We start from the raw sequence: 16,241 nt of genomic DNA, 5'->3' as shown, positions 1-16,241 counted from the left end.
ATTACCCAGGGTAATTCTAGAAAACAAGATACAGAAAAACCCTTCCCTAGTTGATGAAAAATACTTCGGGATGTTACTCCGGGGTATCAGTCCAAGTCTGGATATCTCCGGGATATCACTCCAGCTCTGGATATCTCAAGGATAGCACTCCAACTGTGAAAGCCTTGGATTCCTTCATCTTCTCACAGCTGATGCCTACTTCATCCAGAAACAGTTGGATAGGGACATGAAGAGGAAAGATTTAGAGGGATATAGAGCGAACAGGACAAGCTCAAATGGTCTTCTTGGTTGCCATGGACCAGTTTGGCTGATGGGTCTGTTTCCATGCGGTTTGGCTTTAAGACTCGATAACTCCGAGTAGGCCAAGGAAACCTGTGAGACTGTGTCCTCTTGACATGGTGAACTGCACCATCTTAGTAATTGGATTGAAAGTGTTGGCCCTGGGAACTGAGAAAGCAACAGCTAATATTCTGAGCAATGATCCTAAGGGAAGTGAACTGAGATTGGCATCCCAGAGATTACCTTGACTTGTGATATAAATCCCACTGTCCGCTAAACACTCTCCCCATCCTCATTCCCATTGTTGTCCCTTTAGTCTAAAGTCCCAAATAACCAATGTGCCAGAGGGTAATCCAATGGAAAGAGAAACATTGACACGAGGAAATCTGCAGATGCTGGAAATTCAAGCAACACACACACACACAAAAAGCTGGTGAACGCAGCAGGCCAGGCAGCAACTATAGCAAGAGGTACAGTCGACGTTTTGGGCTGAGACCCTTCGTCAGGAAAGAGAAACGTTGTTCTCTCAAAATTGAAAAGAGAAAAGAAATGGAAGTACAGCCAGCACTGACTCATTGGGTTGATCAAATTACTGAATCACCACGGGATCCTTCAGTGAACGATGGCAGAGAGCCTCCTTTCATTATGGCATCACTAACCACTCAGCCCCTCCAACTCTGCCCAATGAGTTTGGGGCAGTTTCATCATCATCAGTGTGTACCGTGTCGTATGACGTGGGCGATCATGGTCTCCATGGCCATGATTGTTCTTGGTAAATATTTCTACAGAGGTGGTTTGCCATTGCCTTCTTCTGGGCAGTGCCTTTACAAGACGGGTGACCCCAGCCATTATCAATACTCTTCAGAGACTGTCTGCCTGGCATCAGTGGTCGTATAACCAGGACTTGTGGTATGCACTGGCTGCTCATACAACCATCCACCATCTGCTCCCATGGCCTCACATGCCCCTGATTGGGGGCTAAGCAGGTGCTACGCCTGCAGGCTAGCACAGCGAAGGCACCTTACACCTCCTTTGGTAGAGATTATCTCCACCCTGTGGGGCACCTTATATCCCTGATTTGTAACTCATACCCAAAAGGCTTCCAGATATCAGCCCCTTTGATAATGAACTGTACAAAATACAGAGCCTGCTGTTTCTCGCCAGTCTGTAAAAGATTTTCCTCATTGGTCAGCTTTCAATATTCTTAACTTTATTTGACAGATAAACACAATCCAGTACCTACTTACAGGGTGACCCAGCATGCCTGAAAGTGTTTCTTTGGGTCTGTTCTTTATTTACTGCCAGGATTTAGGTGTGGTATTTTGCTGAATTTGCAAAGATTAAACACTGCCCCAGGCAGAGCTCTATCTCCATTTTGGCAACAAGTGTTGTTTTGAAATTGTTTGGTATTTTTGCTTGGACCAGTGTATACAGTACTTTGAAAATACCAGGGCTCTTGGTTCTTACTGCAGATATGGAATGTAAGGAACATACAGTGTCTGACTGTGGCTTCAGGAATCACAAAGCAGTCTAGAAAATGGACTTCACCTTTTTGTGTGCTAAACCAAAATTGTGTAGAATACTAATGTCCAGTTGGATCCTGAAAGGACATAGACACTGCGTTTACACCCAGTGACATGAGTTGAAATGAAATCTGCATTGTTCCAGAAGGGATCAACTTGATTGAATTCCAACAGTTTGCTACTCATCAAACTGAGAAGGGCAGTGGCTCTCAAAGACGCATTGCCGTCAGCAGAGAGATGTTGCAATGCACTCTGTCTACCTAGGGAAGAGAGGGAATTGTTCCCTAAATTCACTCAAAAAGAATCCTGGTCAGTGAGATACATATTAGGCAAGAACATAGAATAATACAACACAGTACAGGCCCTTCGGCCCACAATGTTGTGCCAACCTTTTAACCTATTCCAAGGTCAATCTAACCCTTTCCTCCCAGGTAGCCCCCAATTTTTCTTTCATCCATGTGCCTATATAAGAGGCTCTTAAATGTCCTCAATATATATGCTTCTACCACCACCCCAAGCAGCACCTTCCATGCAGTTACTACTCTTTGTAAAAAAAAACTACCCCTGACAACCCGATTTACTTTCCTAAAAAAACCTTAATGTTATGGCCCTCATTTTGGCCATTGTGCACTGGCTGTCCACATTATCTATCCCTCTTATAATCTTGTACTCCTTTGTCAAGTCACCTCTCATCCTCTTTCACCCCGAAGAGGAAAACTCTAACTTGCTCAACCTAGCCTCATAAGATATACTCTCCAATCTAGGCAGCATCCTAGCGCATTCATACCGCTGCCTATGAGGAGTACTACATTCTCCCTGTGACCGTGTGGGTTTCCTCTACGTGCTCCAAGTTTCCTCCCACAGTCCAAACATGTGCCGGTTGCTAGGTTAGTTGGTCATTGTAAATTATCCTGTGATTAGGCTAGGGTTAAATCAGGAGTTGTTGGGCCGTGTGGCTCGAAGGAAGAGCCTATTCTGCCTCTCTGCAGAATAAACACATCTCTGCACCCTTTCTAAAAGCTCCTACATCCTTCCTGTAATGAGGTGACCTGGACTAAACGCAATGCTCCAGCAGTAGTCTAACCAGAGGTTTATAGAAGCTGCAACATCACCTCAGGGCTTTTGAATTCAATCGTCCGACTAATGAAGTTCATCACACCATACACCTTCTTACCCACTCTAGTAACTTGCAGTGTGCTGGGAAACTCGGAGAGCAGCAGAAACACCATTAGAAGAACCCAACAGGAAGAGACTACATTTGCCTGCACTAGGGGGATCTGAGTGGAGCAGTGCACACAGAAACACTATGTCCCTCATGTCACTGTAACCAGATGCCGCGAATCATTCCGGCAGCACTGTAGCGCAGCTATTAGCATAACACTGTTACCGTGAAGTATCTCTAAATAAAATAGTAAATAAGCACATTTCAGTCAGCAGACCAGGGACTGGATTGTAACTCATGTGCATTGTCCAGCAAGCAAAGATATGGAGGATTATAATGAGTCATCTAGGTGCTCTTGCCTCATTACTGTGGACTGCGTTAACGTTGAGGATGAGAGAGAGGGGCGAGCTGGACTTTGTGATTACGGTTCCATTAGAAAACGTTTCTCTCCATTAAAAGGAGTACTTTGCTGTCCGTACATTCCATCTCATCCTCCTGCACTGTTTCTGTGACTTCCACCAGTGACCTTCCTCCTCCTCTGTTCCTCATAGGAGAATGAGAGGTAATCTAATAGAGTTATATAAAACCCTGGGGGGGGGCATAGATCTGGTGATGCACGCAATCAAGCACTAAAGAGTATAGGTTTAAAGTGAGAGCGGAGACATTTAATAGGAACCTGAAGGGCAAATTTTTCACATGGACGGTGGTCCTTGAAAGGAATGAGCTGCCAGAGGAAATGGTTCATATAGGTATATTAACAAAAGACAATGGGAGAAACACAAAGACAGGAAATGTTTAGAGCAGGGGTTCCCACCCTGGGGTCCATGGAATAAAAAAGGTTGGGAACCTCTAGTTTAGAGGGATGTGGGCCAAATGTGCTCAAATAGGATGAGCTTAGTTGGTCTTCGTGGTCAGCAGGAACCAGTTGGGCTGAAGGGCCTATTTCTGTGCTGCTAGCTCGTCAGCCTGCACCTCTGGACCTGCGGGTTGTGGCTCCATGAGCAACTCTCCCCCTAACTCCAGCGGCTGCCTTCACAGAACTAGGTTATGCAGCGGTCAATGTTCTGCTCCTGCTAGGCGTCTTGGTGCTCAGCCCTCTCCTGGGTTGACCCGGGCACCAGATTCAAAATGGAAAACGATGGAAGCTCTCAGCGGGTTGGGCAGCATCTGTAGAAAGGGTGGGGGGAGATAATTTTTACAGATCTGGAGACTTTCTTGCCATTTTCAGATCCATGAGATTTCCCACTGTGATTCAAGCATTCAACACTAAGATAAAACTTGGTGTGTGGATTCAGGGAGGTCACAGGATCCTTTCCCCAGGAAAGTGCTGTCCGCAGTGGATTGGTCTCTTTGAAAATGGATGTGTCACGTCTGCTCCTCATTACAAAGTCCAAAGTAAAGTTCAAAATAAAGTTCAAAATAAATTTTTCCGCTCCCTTAGATTGAGTACTGTGCATGTAACTATGGGAAATGCCAACGATGCCACCTATTCCCCATTGAAATCAAAGTATTTGAAATAATTTCTCCAGAAGTAGAGAGCCTTGGTGCTGTCAGAGACGGAAGAGATTCTGCAGCGCCACAGAAAAGTGCCGATAGAATTTGGGTCTCGGCTGGAAACGCTGACTGTTTACTCCCCGTTATTTCTGTAGCCAGAGGGTGGTGAATACGTGGAATTTGTTGTACAGGCCAAGTCATTGGGGTATATTCAAAGTGAAGGTTAATTAATTAGTAAAGGTGTCAAAGGTTACAGGGAGAAGGCAGGAGAATGGGATCGATAAGGATTATAAATGGCGGAGCAAACTCGATGGGCCGAATGGCCCGACTCTGCCCCCTATGTTTTAGGTCGGGAAATAATGCCACACTAAGCGGCCGGGTCTGTTTTTATTTTCTCTCCAGCTGTCATGTAAACCAACACCATCTACCTTTCTCTCTCTACAGATACCAGGCACGTTCAGCCTTCTCCGCCGTGGAGCTACGATCAGTCCTACCCTTACCTCGGGCAGATCACAACACCCTCCGTTCACCCTGCGACTCCCATATCCCCCGGCCGGGCAAGCGGCATGCCAACAATCACAGCCGAAATTTCCAGCCGGCTTTCAGGTGAGCCATAAATTTTAAAAGATTAGCCAGAAGTGACCTTTAGGGGGGAGAAAATGAACTGCGCTTCGAAAGAGTTGGCCGAGGTTACCCCTCTGAGCTGACTGCGGGTATTGCAGGTGGCACATTTAACGGGGATGATTGCGGGATAGCCCAGCAGATTAAAGTCTACACTTATTTTTAAAAACATGGAGGTACCTGTAGCCTTCGGACCACTCTCACGAGGGGTTAATTATCATGATATGTGCCTATTCCGATATTTATGTGGAACCCCATGACAGCGGACTAGTCCCTTAAATACAAATAAATATAACCTCAGGATACCCTTTAGTCTAAAATGGACTGATAAAGGAGACAAACTTCAATCTAATGAGAAGAGGAAAGGCTGTTTTTCTTATTTGCCGAACAAACATGACAACACGTTTGAAGTCTAACTTTTGATCATGTACTTTTCCGAATTATTACAGAGAAAACCAGACACGTTATTTAATCTAACAATCTATTAAAAAGACTGCAAGAAGACCCCAGTGTATAGAACTTTCTTGTCTTGGAAAATGTAGATTACCAGGAAAATTAAACAGGGAGCAAACAAGTGATGCTGGAAATCCGAGCAACACACAAAAATTGCTGGAGGAATTCAGCAGGCCAGGAAGCATCTGTGGGGGAAAAAAAAGTACAGTCGACATTTCGGGTCGACCCTGGCCTGCTGAGTTCCTCCAGCATTTTGTGTGTTAAGCAGGGAACACGTCACACTGGGAGGAGACGCAGTGAGATGTGAACAGAGGTTACAGGAGAGCCGCACTTGCGAGGACCTGGAGTGGGTGTCCCATCCGATATGTGCGCGCTCAGGCTAGGAAGGGGCTGCCGTCCTTAATTAATTATGTATTCAAGCGTCAATGGGACTATTCGGGGATACTGTGCATCTCAGGTCCCAAGGCTGGAATTTAAGCGAGATCCCGACTGTCGTAAAGATAAGTTTGCTGATGTGAAGCTTTAACGGGGAAAGTGCTGCCGAAGCACATTGTGCGGACAAAACCGGAGAGACGGAGGTGTCAGGGTGTTCGTGCGTAAGCTTCCCTATGGAGTGTGAGCAGGAGACGGTACTGGTGCAAATTCCCGTCTACACTGGTAATTGGATTATTATTGTCTCATGTACCGATGTACGGTGAAAAGCTTTCAGTTGCTTGCCGTTCAGACAGAACCCTCCATGCATAAGTACATCGAGGTGTGAGGGTGTGGGGTGGCAGACACATGGCCCCTCGTTCCTGGGCTAAGGACGAGTGAGGGAATTCCCCTGAACAGTGTGGCCCTCTCGAAATGGCAAGTCCCAGGCAGTAAAGTTATTGCAATGTCGGAAACTTTAGTGAGGCGGAACGCCCACTGACGTTCAGGAGAGACGGCAGTACAGTCGCCACATAATGAGACAGGTTAGAAACAATAAGACACTCCCCCAGTCGTTACCTCTAGTTCTCAAATAATGCACTCTTTACAGAGCACGCCGGCTTTGCCTGATATTGCTGAGCACGTCATAGTTTGGCTCGTCACCCTGTGTGTGCTTCCACAGTCTGATTACCCTCACAACACCGCCGCACCTTGTCTGGCAGACGTTGTCATGACTTGCCACCGCTGTGATATATCCAGCTTCCAGCCAAGATATCCTCCTTGTGGCGGATCGCTTTGTTTTGAGACGCGCTGAGGTTCTATCTGACTCGCAGCTTCAGGCAGGGGTAAAAGGGGGGAAACTGCAGATGCTGGAAATTCAAAATAACAAAAATATCGGAAGCACTCAGCGGATCAGGCAGCATCTGTGATAAGGAAAGAGAGTTAATGCTTCAAGGCCGAGAAAACTGAAGCGTCTCGGGCGCCCTAAGGCATTAGGTAACACACACAAAATGCTGGAGGAATTTGGACGTTTCGGACCGAAACCCCGCATCGGGACTCCAAAGTATCGACTGTTTCGTTCCCTCCACAGGTGCAGTCTGAGTTCCTGCATCATTTTTAGTGTGTGTTTCTCGAGATTTCTAGCATCTGTAGAATCTCTTGTGTCTGAGGCATTCAGTCCTTTGAGCGCAAGGGTGACCCCTAGTGCCAGTTGGAGGGATAGAAAGCGAGCGAATGGAGTGAACCGGACTGACCTGTAATTAGTGTGGGTAGCCGATGTGAACAGGTCAACTGTCCCCAAGATGGCCAACGACAAATGAAGTTCATGTGAGTTAGTCTCCAGTATTATTGTAATGTAGGTTACCATAGGTTACAAGGACGATAGCGCAGGTTACAGCAACCTCAGTGCAAGTTACAACGCCATGTTGTAGAAGAACCTCAGTGGGGGTTACAACACCGTCACTGTAGGTCAAGGTCAAAGTCGAGTTTATTCTCACGCGCACAAGTACGCGTATGCACAGGTGCTACGAGTAGCAACATTGCAGGCATTTAGAAACATATAACCAACATAACAAGAAAAAACTTAACTATAAATTATACATAACTTGTAAAAAAAATCAAAAACTAACAACCTGATTCAGTACCTCAATTAAGTTTATAATAATCTCATGTAGGTTACAACAGCTGTTACAGAATTGCCCAGAGTTTGCATTTAGTGTAAAATCTCACTCGCTCTCTCTCTCACACACACACACGCAAAGCCTTTTAAATGCGATAATCTTTCTAAAATTTGCATCTTCAGCAAAGAAATGGTTATGTTTATTCCCAAACATGGCAAATCTACAAAGTGAGTCAGCCGCTTTAGTCATTGTGCGGATTATGCAAGAGTTGCGTGGACACAGTGCGCATTGTTAACTCCATGAACACCGAGGGAAAGCTCCTGAGGCAAAAAAAAACAAGGAGCCAAACCAAGATCACCGATGTATTAGTTTACTGGGCAGACGATGAAGTAATCAACGTTTGCATTAGAATGCAGTCTGTGGTTGACAATTGCCTCTCTGTACAGTCAGACGGCCCGGATAGATGTGGTCACTTTGTGGAAGAAGGAAGTGGTTTCATGTGTTTGTCATCGACTGGCCACAAATCCCATCACAACCACAACAAATCCTGATTCCGCTTGGTCTGACAGCAGGAAACCTTTTTGATCCTGGCAGATCAACCGGGAGTTCACTACCATCCCGAATTGGTGCGTCCGAGACATCTAACCTAGACTGCATGGAACTGGGAACTGTTATCATGCTCGCCGAGACTAGTCCTGAATTTAATGTCCAGGCACCTTGGCTGTAGCCTTCCGTGGCGCTCTCTCCCGCTTTAAGGTGCCCGCTTTGGTCAGCTCTCGTTACCTGCCTCAACTTCCCGTTATGTGGTGTGCATCATATTCTGTTTGACACAGCTGTCCTGATGCAATTCGGAGGTTTTTATTTGCTACGTTACTAATGCTTTAAAAGTACACACCGTCATTGTCAGGATGTCAAGTAGGGGATTTCGTGGTAGTGTACATAAAAAGATGCCTTACAATCCAGTATCTTCGGTTTGTCTTCTCGCCCCTTATTTGACAAAAGCAAAGAGGAAATTTCCTCAGGCCGCGCGTTTGCGAATTACATAAAGTATTTCAATTAGAGCTCCGGTCCTGTGCACAAGGACGGTGAGGAAACCGTACAATGGAAGACATACTCGCAGCCGCATCACACATCACAGGAGAGGGAGGGGGAGAGGGAGAAAGAGAGAGGGAGAGAGGGAGGGAGGGAGAGAGAGAACGAACTTGCAAAGTACACAATGAGAGAGAACTCCATTGTAGTGCGAGATGGTTCGTAGTGTTTCCTTGCTGAGGTAGGGTTACAAACACGAGAAAATCTGCGAACGCTGGAAATCCAGGGTTAGGCATGTGCAGATTTGTTCAATAACCTAATGATTGCGGGACGGTAGCTGTTCCTGAACCTGGCGGGGTGGGGCTTCAGGTTCCTGATGATCGGAGAAAAGAGGGCACGTCCCATATGGTGGGGATCAATGCTACTTTCTGTCAGTGGTGGGGAAGACTGTGCCTGTGATGGATTGGGTGGCGTCTACTACTCTCTGCAGCCTCTTGCGTTCTTCTGCGTTGGAGTTGCTGTATCAGACCATGATATAACCAGTCAGGATACTTTTAACATAGTTTATTGAACAATCTGCAGACATGAGTGTTTTGTGTGCAAAGTATTTGTTCCACTTGAGGTGGATTCTGGGCAGAAGTTATCTCCGCTCTCTGCCAGGACATTGGGAAAATAAAACAAAACGCCTTTTCTGTTTTAGCGAAAGAGATATTCAGCAGGAAAACAACCCTTCGGCCCAATCCCTCCATGCCGACCAATGTGCCTGCCTATCTGTGCTAGTTCCATTTGCCCAAATCGCTCTAAATCATGCCCTTCCATCTACCTGTCCAAATGTTTTCAAACTGTGTACTGTAATCATACTTGCCACTAACGACCTCCAGCGGTATGATCCATATATGCAACACCCTCTTTTACTACAGCCTGTCCCTCGGGCCTTCTTTAAAAATTTCCTCCTCCTCACCTTAAATCTGTGCCCTCTCCTTTTAGTCTCCCCTACCCCAAGGAAAAAAAAAGACGGTGACCTTCCACCTTACTTAGACTCTTCATGTTTCTCTAAACCTCCGTGAGTTCACCCTTCCGCTTCCGCAGTCCCGCAGTATCCAGTCTCTCCTTATAACTCTACTACCGCCACACCCCCGCCGCTGGCAACATCCTTGTCATTTCCGCCCCCCCCCAGCCCTCTGCAACTTAATCACTTCCTTCCTATAGCCAAGCGACCAGAACTGCACACCATATTGCAAATGTGTCTACAACAGTAACGTGACATCCCAATTTTTATACTTAATGCCCGACCGAAGACCAGCATGCTCCTTCCTATCTAACTAGTCTTGATTGAAATTATTTCTTCCGTTGTTATTCATTATTTTCCAACTGGATTAAACCCCCAAACATTGAGCACTTTGGGGGGAAGTTGCCTGTTGTGTGTTGAATGTTGTGACCTAGCCAACTAGATCGGTGTTCTCTTGCAGGAGCCTCCGATCTCACCGCATTTGGGGACCCAAGAATGGGAATCGACCGCCAGTTCCCGGCTCTCCCTTCTCTCTCCGACAGCCGCTTCGCGGATCCCCGCATGCACTACCCGGGAGCTTTCGCGTACACGCCGACACCAGTGACCAGCGGCATCGGGATTGGCATGTCAGCGATGACCACTGCAGCGCGCTACACCTACCTGCCTCCCCCGTATCCCGGTTCTGCCCAGGGGCAGGCGGGACCATTCCAAACGAGCTCCTCTCCGTACCATCTCTACTACGGCACCTCCACTGGCCCCTACCAGTTCTCCATGATGGCCGGCGGAGAGCGGTCGCCGCCCCGCGTCCTCCCCGCCTGCACTAATGCGTCCACGGGATCGAGCCTCCTCAATCCAAACCTACCCAGCCAGAGCGACGTGGTGGACGCAGATGGCAGCCACAGCAACTCCCCGACAAACATCAGCACTACCGGGAGACTGGAAGAAGCCGTGTGGAGGCCATATTAATTAAAACAAAGCTCCTCAGCTCACGAACCCCCATCGCCGAAATCCCCAATGGATCTGGGGACACCGCAAGAACTTTGATCACGAAAAGGACATCATTGTGTTTGCTTGGTTTTCCCTCAACGATTTTGTCCTCCTTTCCCGTTCTCCTAAACTGTTTCGAGTTTACTGGCAAAACATTTTTTTGTCGCGCACCTTATCTTGAAGCAAATGTTTCAATTCCTATTCGCCTTTAGATTTGGCGCCGAGGAAGTAAATTGAGACCGTTGTGTACAAGCCGAAAGGAATTTCCCAACCTACCCTTTTGCCGCTGTCTGTCCTTCTTTGGTCATAGTTTCTACAGTGCAGCCAGTGACGGAAGCAGCATGGAGATTTTGTTAGAAAATAATTTTTGAGAGAAAAAAAAGAACACAGACTGAAATCACTTCAGCCGATGAACTGGAGCAAATCTGAATTGTGGCAAGTTTCTGCATCACACTCTAATGTCAGTTAGTATTTTTTTTCTCTACTAGCATGACACATTGGGACAGAGGGCCGCTGCTTGGCACAGACCAAGAGCACTAACATTTAACGTGTATTTTTGTACATTTTCCAACTCATTTTAAATTAAATGTTGACTACTTCCCACTGAAAGCCCGGCCAGCTGGAGGCAGCACCGGCCTTCTCCGCCTTTTCAACACCTCCAGTGGTTTCAGAGAGCAGGATTTGTCTTTCCTGCAGAGATTGAGACGCACGAAACACCTTGGCATCTTTGATGCACGCGGCGAAGATCACACGCACATTTTACAGACGGTTACCTGTTTGATACAGAGCAAGCTTACCAAACAGAGATCGCGAGGGGAGGGGATGGATAGAGAGCCTTGAAGACAACACAGGTTTGGGCGGAGTTGGCAGCAAGCATGTTGATACCAAATGTAGAGGCTCCGACTTTGCCACATCTCATGGCTGTTTAATCAGTGGCTTTCCATTCATCCTCACGCAAAGATTTGAACTGAGCTTTTTTTTTCCGGACGTGCAACAAATGCTGGTGGAGTCGAGTAAATACCATTTCCAGATGGTCCCGGGTTGAATAACAGTTGACCTGCAGACGTGTATATGAAAGGGGGAAAGATGGACAGATAACACTGCAAATTTAAACAGTTCCGGGCGTGTCCAGCATCAGGCGAAATCTCTGGGCCATGCACATTCTACCCAGTTACCAGAGCCTACTTCCAAAATAAAAATGTCGTGGCTTTTATAGTTATTGGTTAAATGTTATTTAATTTGCTTCGTGAATATTGTTTCATTTGCTGGTCAACAGAGAAAGATGATGGCAAAGCGGGACTTTAAATTGGTGTTTCAAAGAATGGAACATGATTGGAAAGGGAAAGGGGAAAGGGCTGCTGGCAGCAATCTAGCTGGATTTGTTATTTAATGCTCGTGTTTTCAAAAATTCGTCGTTTATTCTTCAAAAACAAGATATAAGGTTCGCCTGCGTCTATTTGCTACCTTATAAAATCAAGATATGTCAGCTGTCTTAAACGTGTTCAGTGTGTTGACGCAAGACTGGATCATTTACGCGATTCTAATGGACTATAAATATCAGTTTCTTGAGTCAAGCCTATTGTACCTATATTTGTAAATAAGCAAGAGTTTTTTTAAAGAAATATTCCAGCTCCTCATGGCTAGTATGTGTACAAACATCACTCTGCTCCAGACCGCTTTCAGATATCTCATTTTGGTCAAAGAATTTTCAATGGCATTTGCAAAACTCTAGTTTTTCTTTTTTTTTTCGAGCTTAGGTGTTGTAGGTAGAATCACATGCGTTAAGATAGCTCTTCCTGTTCACCGCAATCCAACTCTTGGACGCCTTTTCTTCCAGCACAGCAGATGACTACAGCAGGGAATGATACCCAGAGCGGCTGGACTGCTGCAGGTTCTTTGAGGAACGTTATTGACATCCATACTCTTTGTACCAAAGTTTGTTGAACGATTTCATAGTTCTGTGGCTGGCTAATAAATTAGTTTGTTGGACAAGTATTGGCTTGCATCTGTTTTATTATCTGCAGTGCCCACGCAAAACACAAGAGGAACTCAGCTGGTCAGGCAGCATTTATGGAGAGGTTTAAACTGTCGATGTTTTGGCCGAGGCCCTTCATCCAGGACTAGAAATGAAGGGGAAAGACGCCAAAATAAGAAGGTGGGGTGTGGAGGAAAAGGAGTATGAGCTAGGGGGGGGGGAGGAGTATGAGCTGGCAGGTGATAGATGGATGGGAATGGTGAATGGAAAGCTGGGTACATGAAGTGGGGATGATGTCAGAAGCTGGGACGTGATTGGTGGAAGGGGTAAAGGGACGAAGATGAAGGAAGCTGATAAGAGAAGAGAGTAGACGATAGGAAAAAGGGGGAGGGTAAGGAGGAGAGAGATGATGGATAGGTGAGCAGAAGGTTAAAGGTAAGAAGAGAGCCAGAATGGGGAATTGAAAAAGAGGGGAGGGGTAGAAGTTACCAGAGGTTAGAGAAATTGATGCTGCTTGTAATTTTCCTCTCCTCTTTCCCTCTCATGCCCTTCTGTGTAAAATTACCCTCTTTCTTCCCTTTGTGCCCCCCCCATGGATTTTGACCTCTCTAACCCCCAGCATTGTTTACATCAAATCAAATCAGCAAGGATGAGCTGGGGGCAGCCCACAAGTGTTGCCATGCTTCTGGTGCCAACATATTATGTCCACAACTCACTAACCCTAATCGTACATCTTTTGGAATCCGGGAGGAAACTGGAGTACCTGGAAGAAGCACACACAGCCACGGGAAGAAGGTACAGACAGCAGTGGGAATTGGATCCCGATCTTACAGGTTGTGCGGTAATAGCCACTATGCTAAAATGCTGCCCTTGTAATGGCCAGTCCATATTGCTGGCTAACGTGGATCACCTTCCCCTTGCACAGAAAAGAACACAGTCTCCCCCACCTTCTTATTCTGGCTTCAGCCCCTTTGTTTTCCATTCCTGATGAATGTTATGGACCCAAATATCGACAGTTTATTCCCTTCCATAAATGCTGCCTGACCTGTTGAGTTACTCCAGCATTTTGTGTGTGTTGCTCTAGGAAAACAGTCATGGGCTAGTTTCTGCACCTTCTTAAATGCAAGTTCAGCGGGATATTGATAGAGGGGCATTCAGTGACGGCTATTCCACTGAATGTTGGGGTGAGTTTTCTCCTGCTGGATATTGTCACTGCCTTGCACTTGTGCACTATGGCTGTCACTGAGCATCCATCAGCTTAGGCCTGTATCTCTGTCTGTTTCAAAGTTGTTATTGAGAAAGACTAGGACTGAGTACTGGACAATTGGGTTGGCGTGGAGAGGGACTCGACAGCTGGCAGTGCAACAGGCTGAAGAGCCCGTTTCTGTCTCATTACTTTCACTGACTCCATTCTTTAAACACAAACTTGTCCAGCCTTTCAACATAAGGCAAATTTTTCATAGCCATGATTATAAACATCATCAAAACTGTAGTGTAACGTTTAAAGTGCAGGATACCCGGAGTTAATTCTTGCCACTGTCTGTCTGGAGTTTGTTCATTCTCCCTATGACTGTGTGGGTGTCCCCCCACAGCCCAAAGACATACAGGTTAGTAGGTTAATTAGTCACAAGGGTGTAACTGGGTAGTGCTGGAAGGGCCCGATACCTTGCTGAATCACAAAATAAATAAATAGACTTGTATTCAGATAAAGCTCACTACCTTTTATCATAGTGAATTTTATCTCAAACAGCAAAACTGGCATCTACTGGAAAGAGCAAAGCAATATCACAACTAATCAATCTGATGATATCTCCACATATAATTGTGAATAGTGATGGGTAATTAAACAGTTAGCAAGACGAGGAAGTGCTCACAAACATAACATGACATGAATGTAAAGGCATCGAAGTTCAAAGTAAATTTATCATGAAAGTACATATATGTCACCAAATACAACCCTGAGATTCATTTTTTCTGTGGGCAGTTACATTAAATACAAGAAACACAATAGAATCAGTGAAAGACCACATCCAACAGGATGGATAATAACCAATGTGTAAAACACAATTAGTGAGTACAAGAGAGAAAAAAATTATATTAAATAGATATATGAAATGTGTCAGACAAAGAAAACAGAATTATCAGTTCAGGAACAATGGAAAAGGTTTATACAGCACTTTGATGCACCAAAATGTCACCAACCCCCTAAGCACAGGATTATGGACAAATACAGAGACAATGAACTTTTGGTGGAATACCTGGACATACAGCATGACACACAATGAAGAAGCAATCTGGACTAGGGGGAAAACAAACACACTCACACAGTTGAAGGCATGCAAACACCTGAATTACAATGGATTTGCTAAAAGCAGTTATAAAAAGTACCTACAACTGGAAAAATACTGGCAGTGATAATATTCGTAATTATTGGTATAAAAATTTACTGCCTTCATCCATACCTTTTATGATGTATGTCAATGACTTGGACTATGGGACTAATGGATTTGTGGCTAAATTTGCTGATGATACAAAGATAGGTGGAGGAGCGGGTAGTGCTGAGGAAACAGAGAGCCTGCAGAGAGACTTAGATAGTTTAGGGGAATGGGCAATGAAGTGACAAATGAAATACAATGTTGGAAAGTGTATGGTCATGCACTTTGGTGGAAAAAAATAAATGGGCAGTCTATAATTTAGATGGGGAGAGAATTCAAAATGCAGAGATGCAAAGGGACTTGGGAGTCCTTGTGCAAGATACCCTAAAGGTTAACCTCCAGGTTGAGTCGGTGGTGAAGAAGGCGAATGCGATGTTGGCATTCATTTCTAGAGGTATAAGATATAAGAGCAGGGATGTAATATTGAAGCTCTATAAGGCTCTCATGAGACCACACTTGGAGCATTGTGTGCAGTTTTGGGCTCCATATTTTAGAAAAGATATACTGACATTGGGGAGGGTTCAGAGAAAATTCATGAGAATGATTCCAGGAATGAAAGGGTTACCGTATGAGAGAACATCTGGCAGCTCTTTGGCTGTATTCTCTGGAGTTTAGGAGAATGAGGTGGGGGGAGGGGATCTCATAGAAACATTCCAAATGTTAAAAGGACTGAACAGATTAGACATGGCAAAGTCATTTCCCATGGTAGGAGAGTCTAGGACAAGAGGGCACCACTTAAGATTGAAGGAGGTTCATTTAGAACAGAGATGCGGAGAAATTACTTCAGTCAGGGGGTGTAAATCTGTGGAATTTGTTGCCACAAGTGGCTGTGGAGGCCAAGTCATTGGGTGTATTTAAGGCAGAGATAGGTTCTTGATTAGCCAGGGCATCAAAGGGTATGGGGAGAAGACAGAGGAGTGGGGATGACTGGAAGAATTGGATCAGCCCATGATCGAATGGTGGAGTGGACTCGATGGGCTGAATGGCCTACTTCTGCTCCTATATCTTATGGCCTTATGGTCTTAGTTATTAACACATATCAACAAATTTCTTAAAATCCTGAAAAAGTGCCCAACTCTTTGACAGAAAGTAAAACATATCTCTTATCTATAGGAGAAATCACAAATGACCCATCAAGTATCATCCTATTACTTGTTTACAAACAATATATAAAATTGTCACATCATACATCTTGCAACTGATCACCACTCACTTACAGTAGATAGCTAAAATATACTTGCAGA

At 45.3% G+C, this 16,241-nt stretch overlaps 1 protein-coding gene across 5 annotated transcripts in view; it reads left to right on the top strand.

Annotated features, from left to right (window-relative positions):
• Positions 1–12,582, top strand: part of runx1 (RUNX family transcription factor 1) — a 234,243-nt gene extending 221,661 nt beyond the window's left edge. For all 5 annotated transcript variants that reach the window (XM_072260045.1, XM_072260047.1, XM_072260044.1 and 2 more), the window contains 2 exons: positions 4,903–5,064; positions 10,061–12,582. In XM_072260045.1, coding sequence (XP_072116146.1) covers positions 4,903–5,064; positions 10,061–10,566 — 668 coding nt within the window. In that variant the 3' untranslated portion in view covers positions 10,567–12,582. The remainder of the gene's footprint in view (positions 1–4,902; positions 5,065–10,060) is intronic.
• Positions 12,583–16,241: the final 3,659 nt, after the last annotated feature.

Source organism: Mobula birostris, chromosome 6, assembly GCF_030028105.1.
Source record: "Mobula birostris isolate sMobBir1 chromosome 6, sMobBir1.hap1, whole genome shotgun sequence".
In the NCBI taxonomy this organism is placed as follows: Eukaryota; Metazoa; Chordata; class Chondrichthyes; order Myliobatiformes; family Myliobatidae; genus Mobula; species Mobula birostris.
Note: the sequence above shows the minus strand (reverse complement) of the source record. Positions and strands in the feature narration are given on the sequence as shown.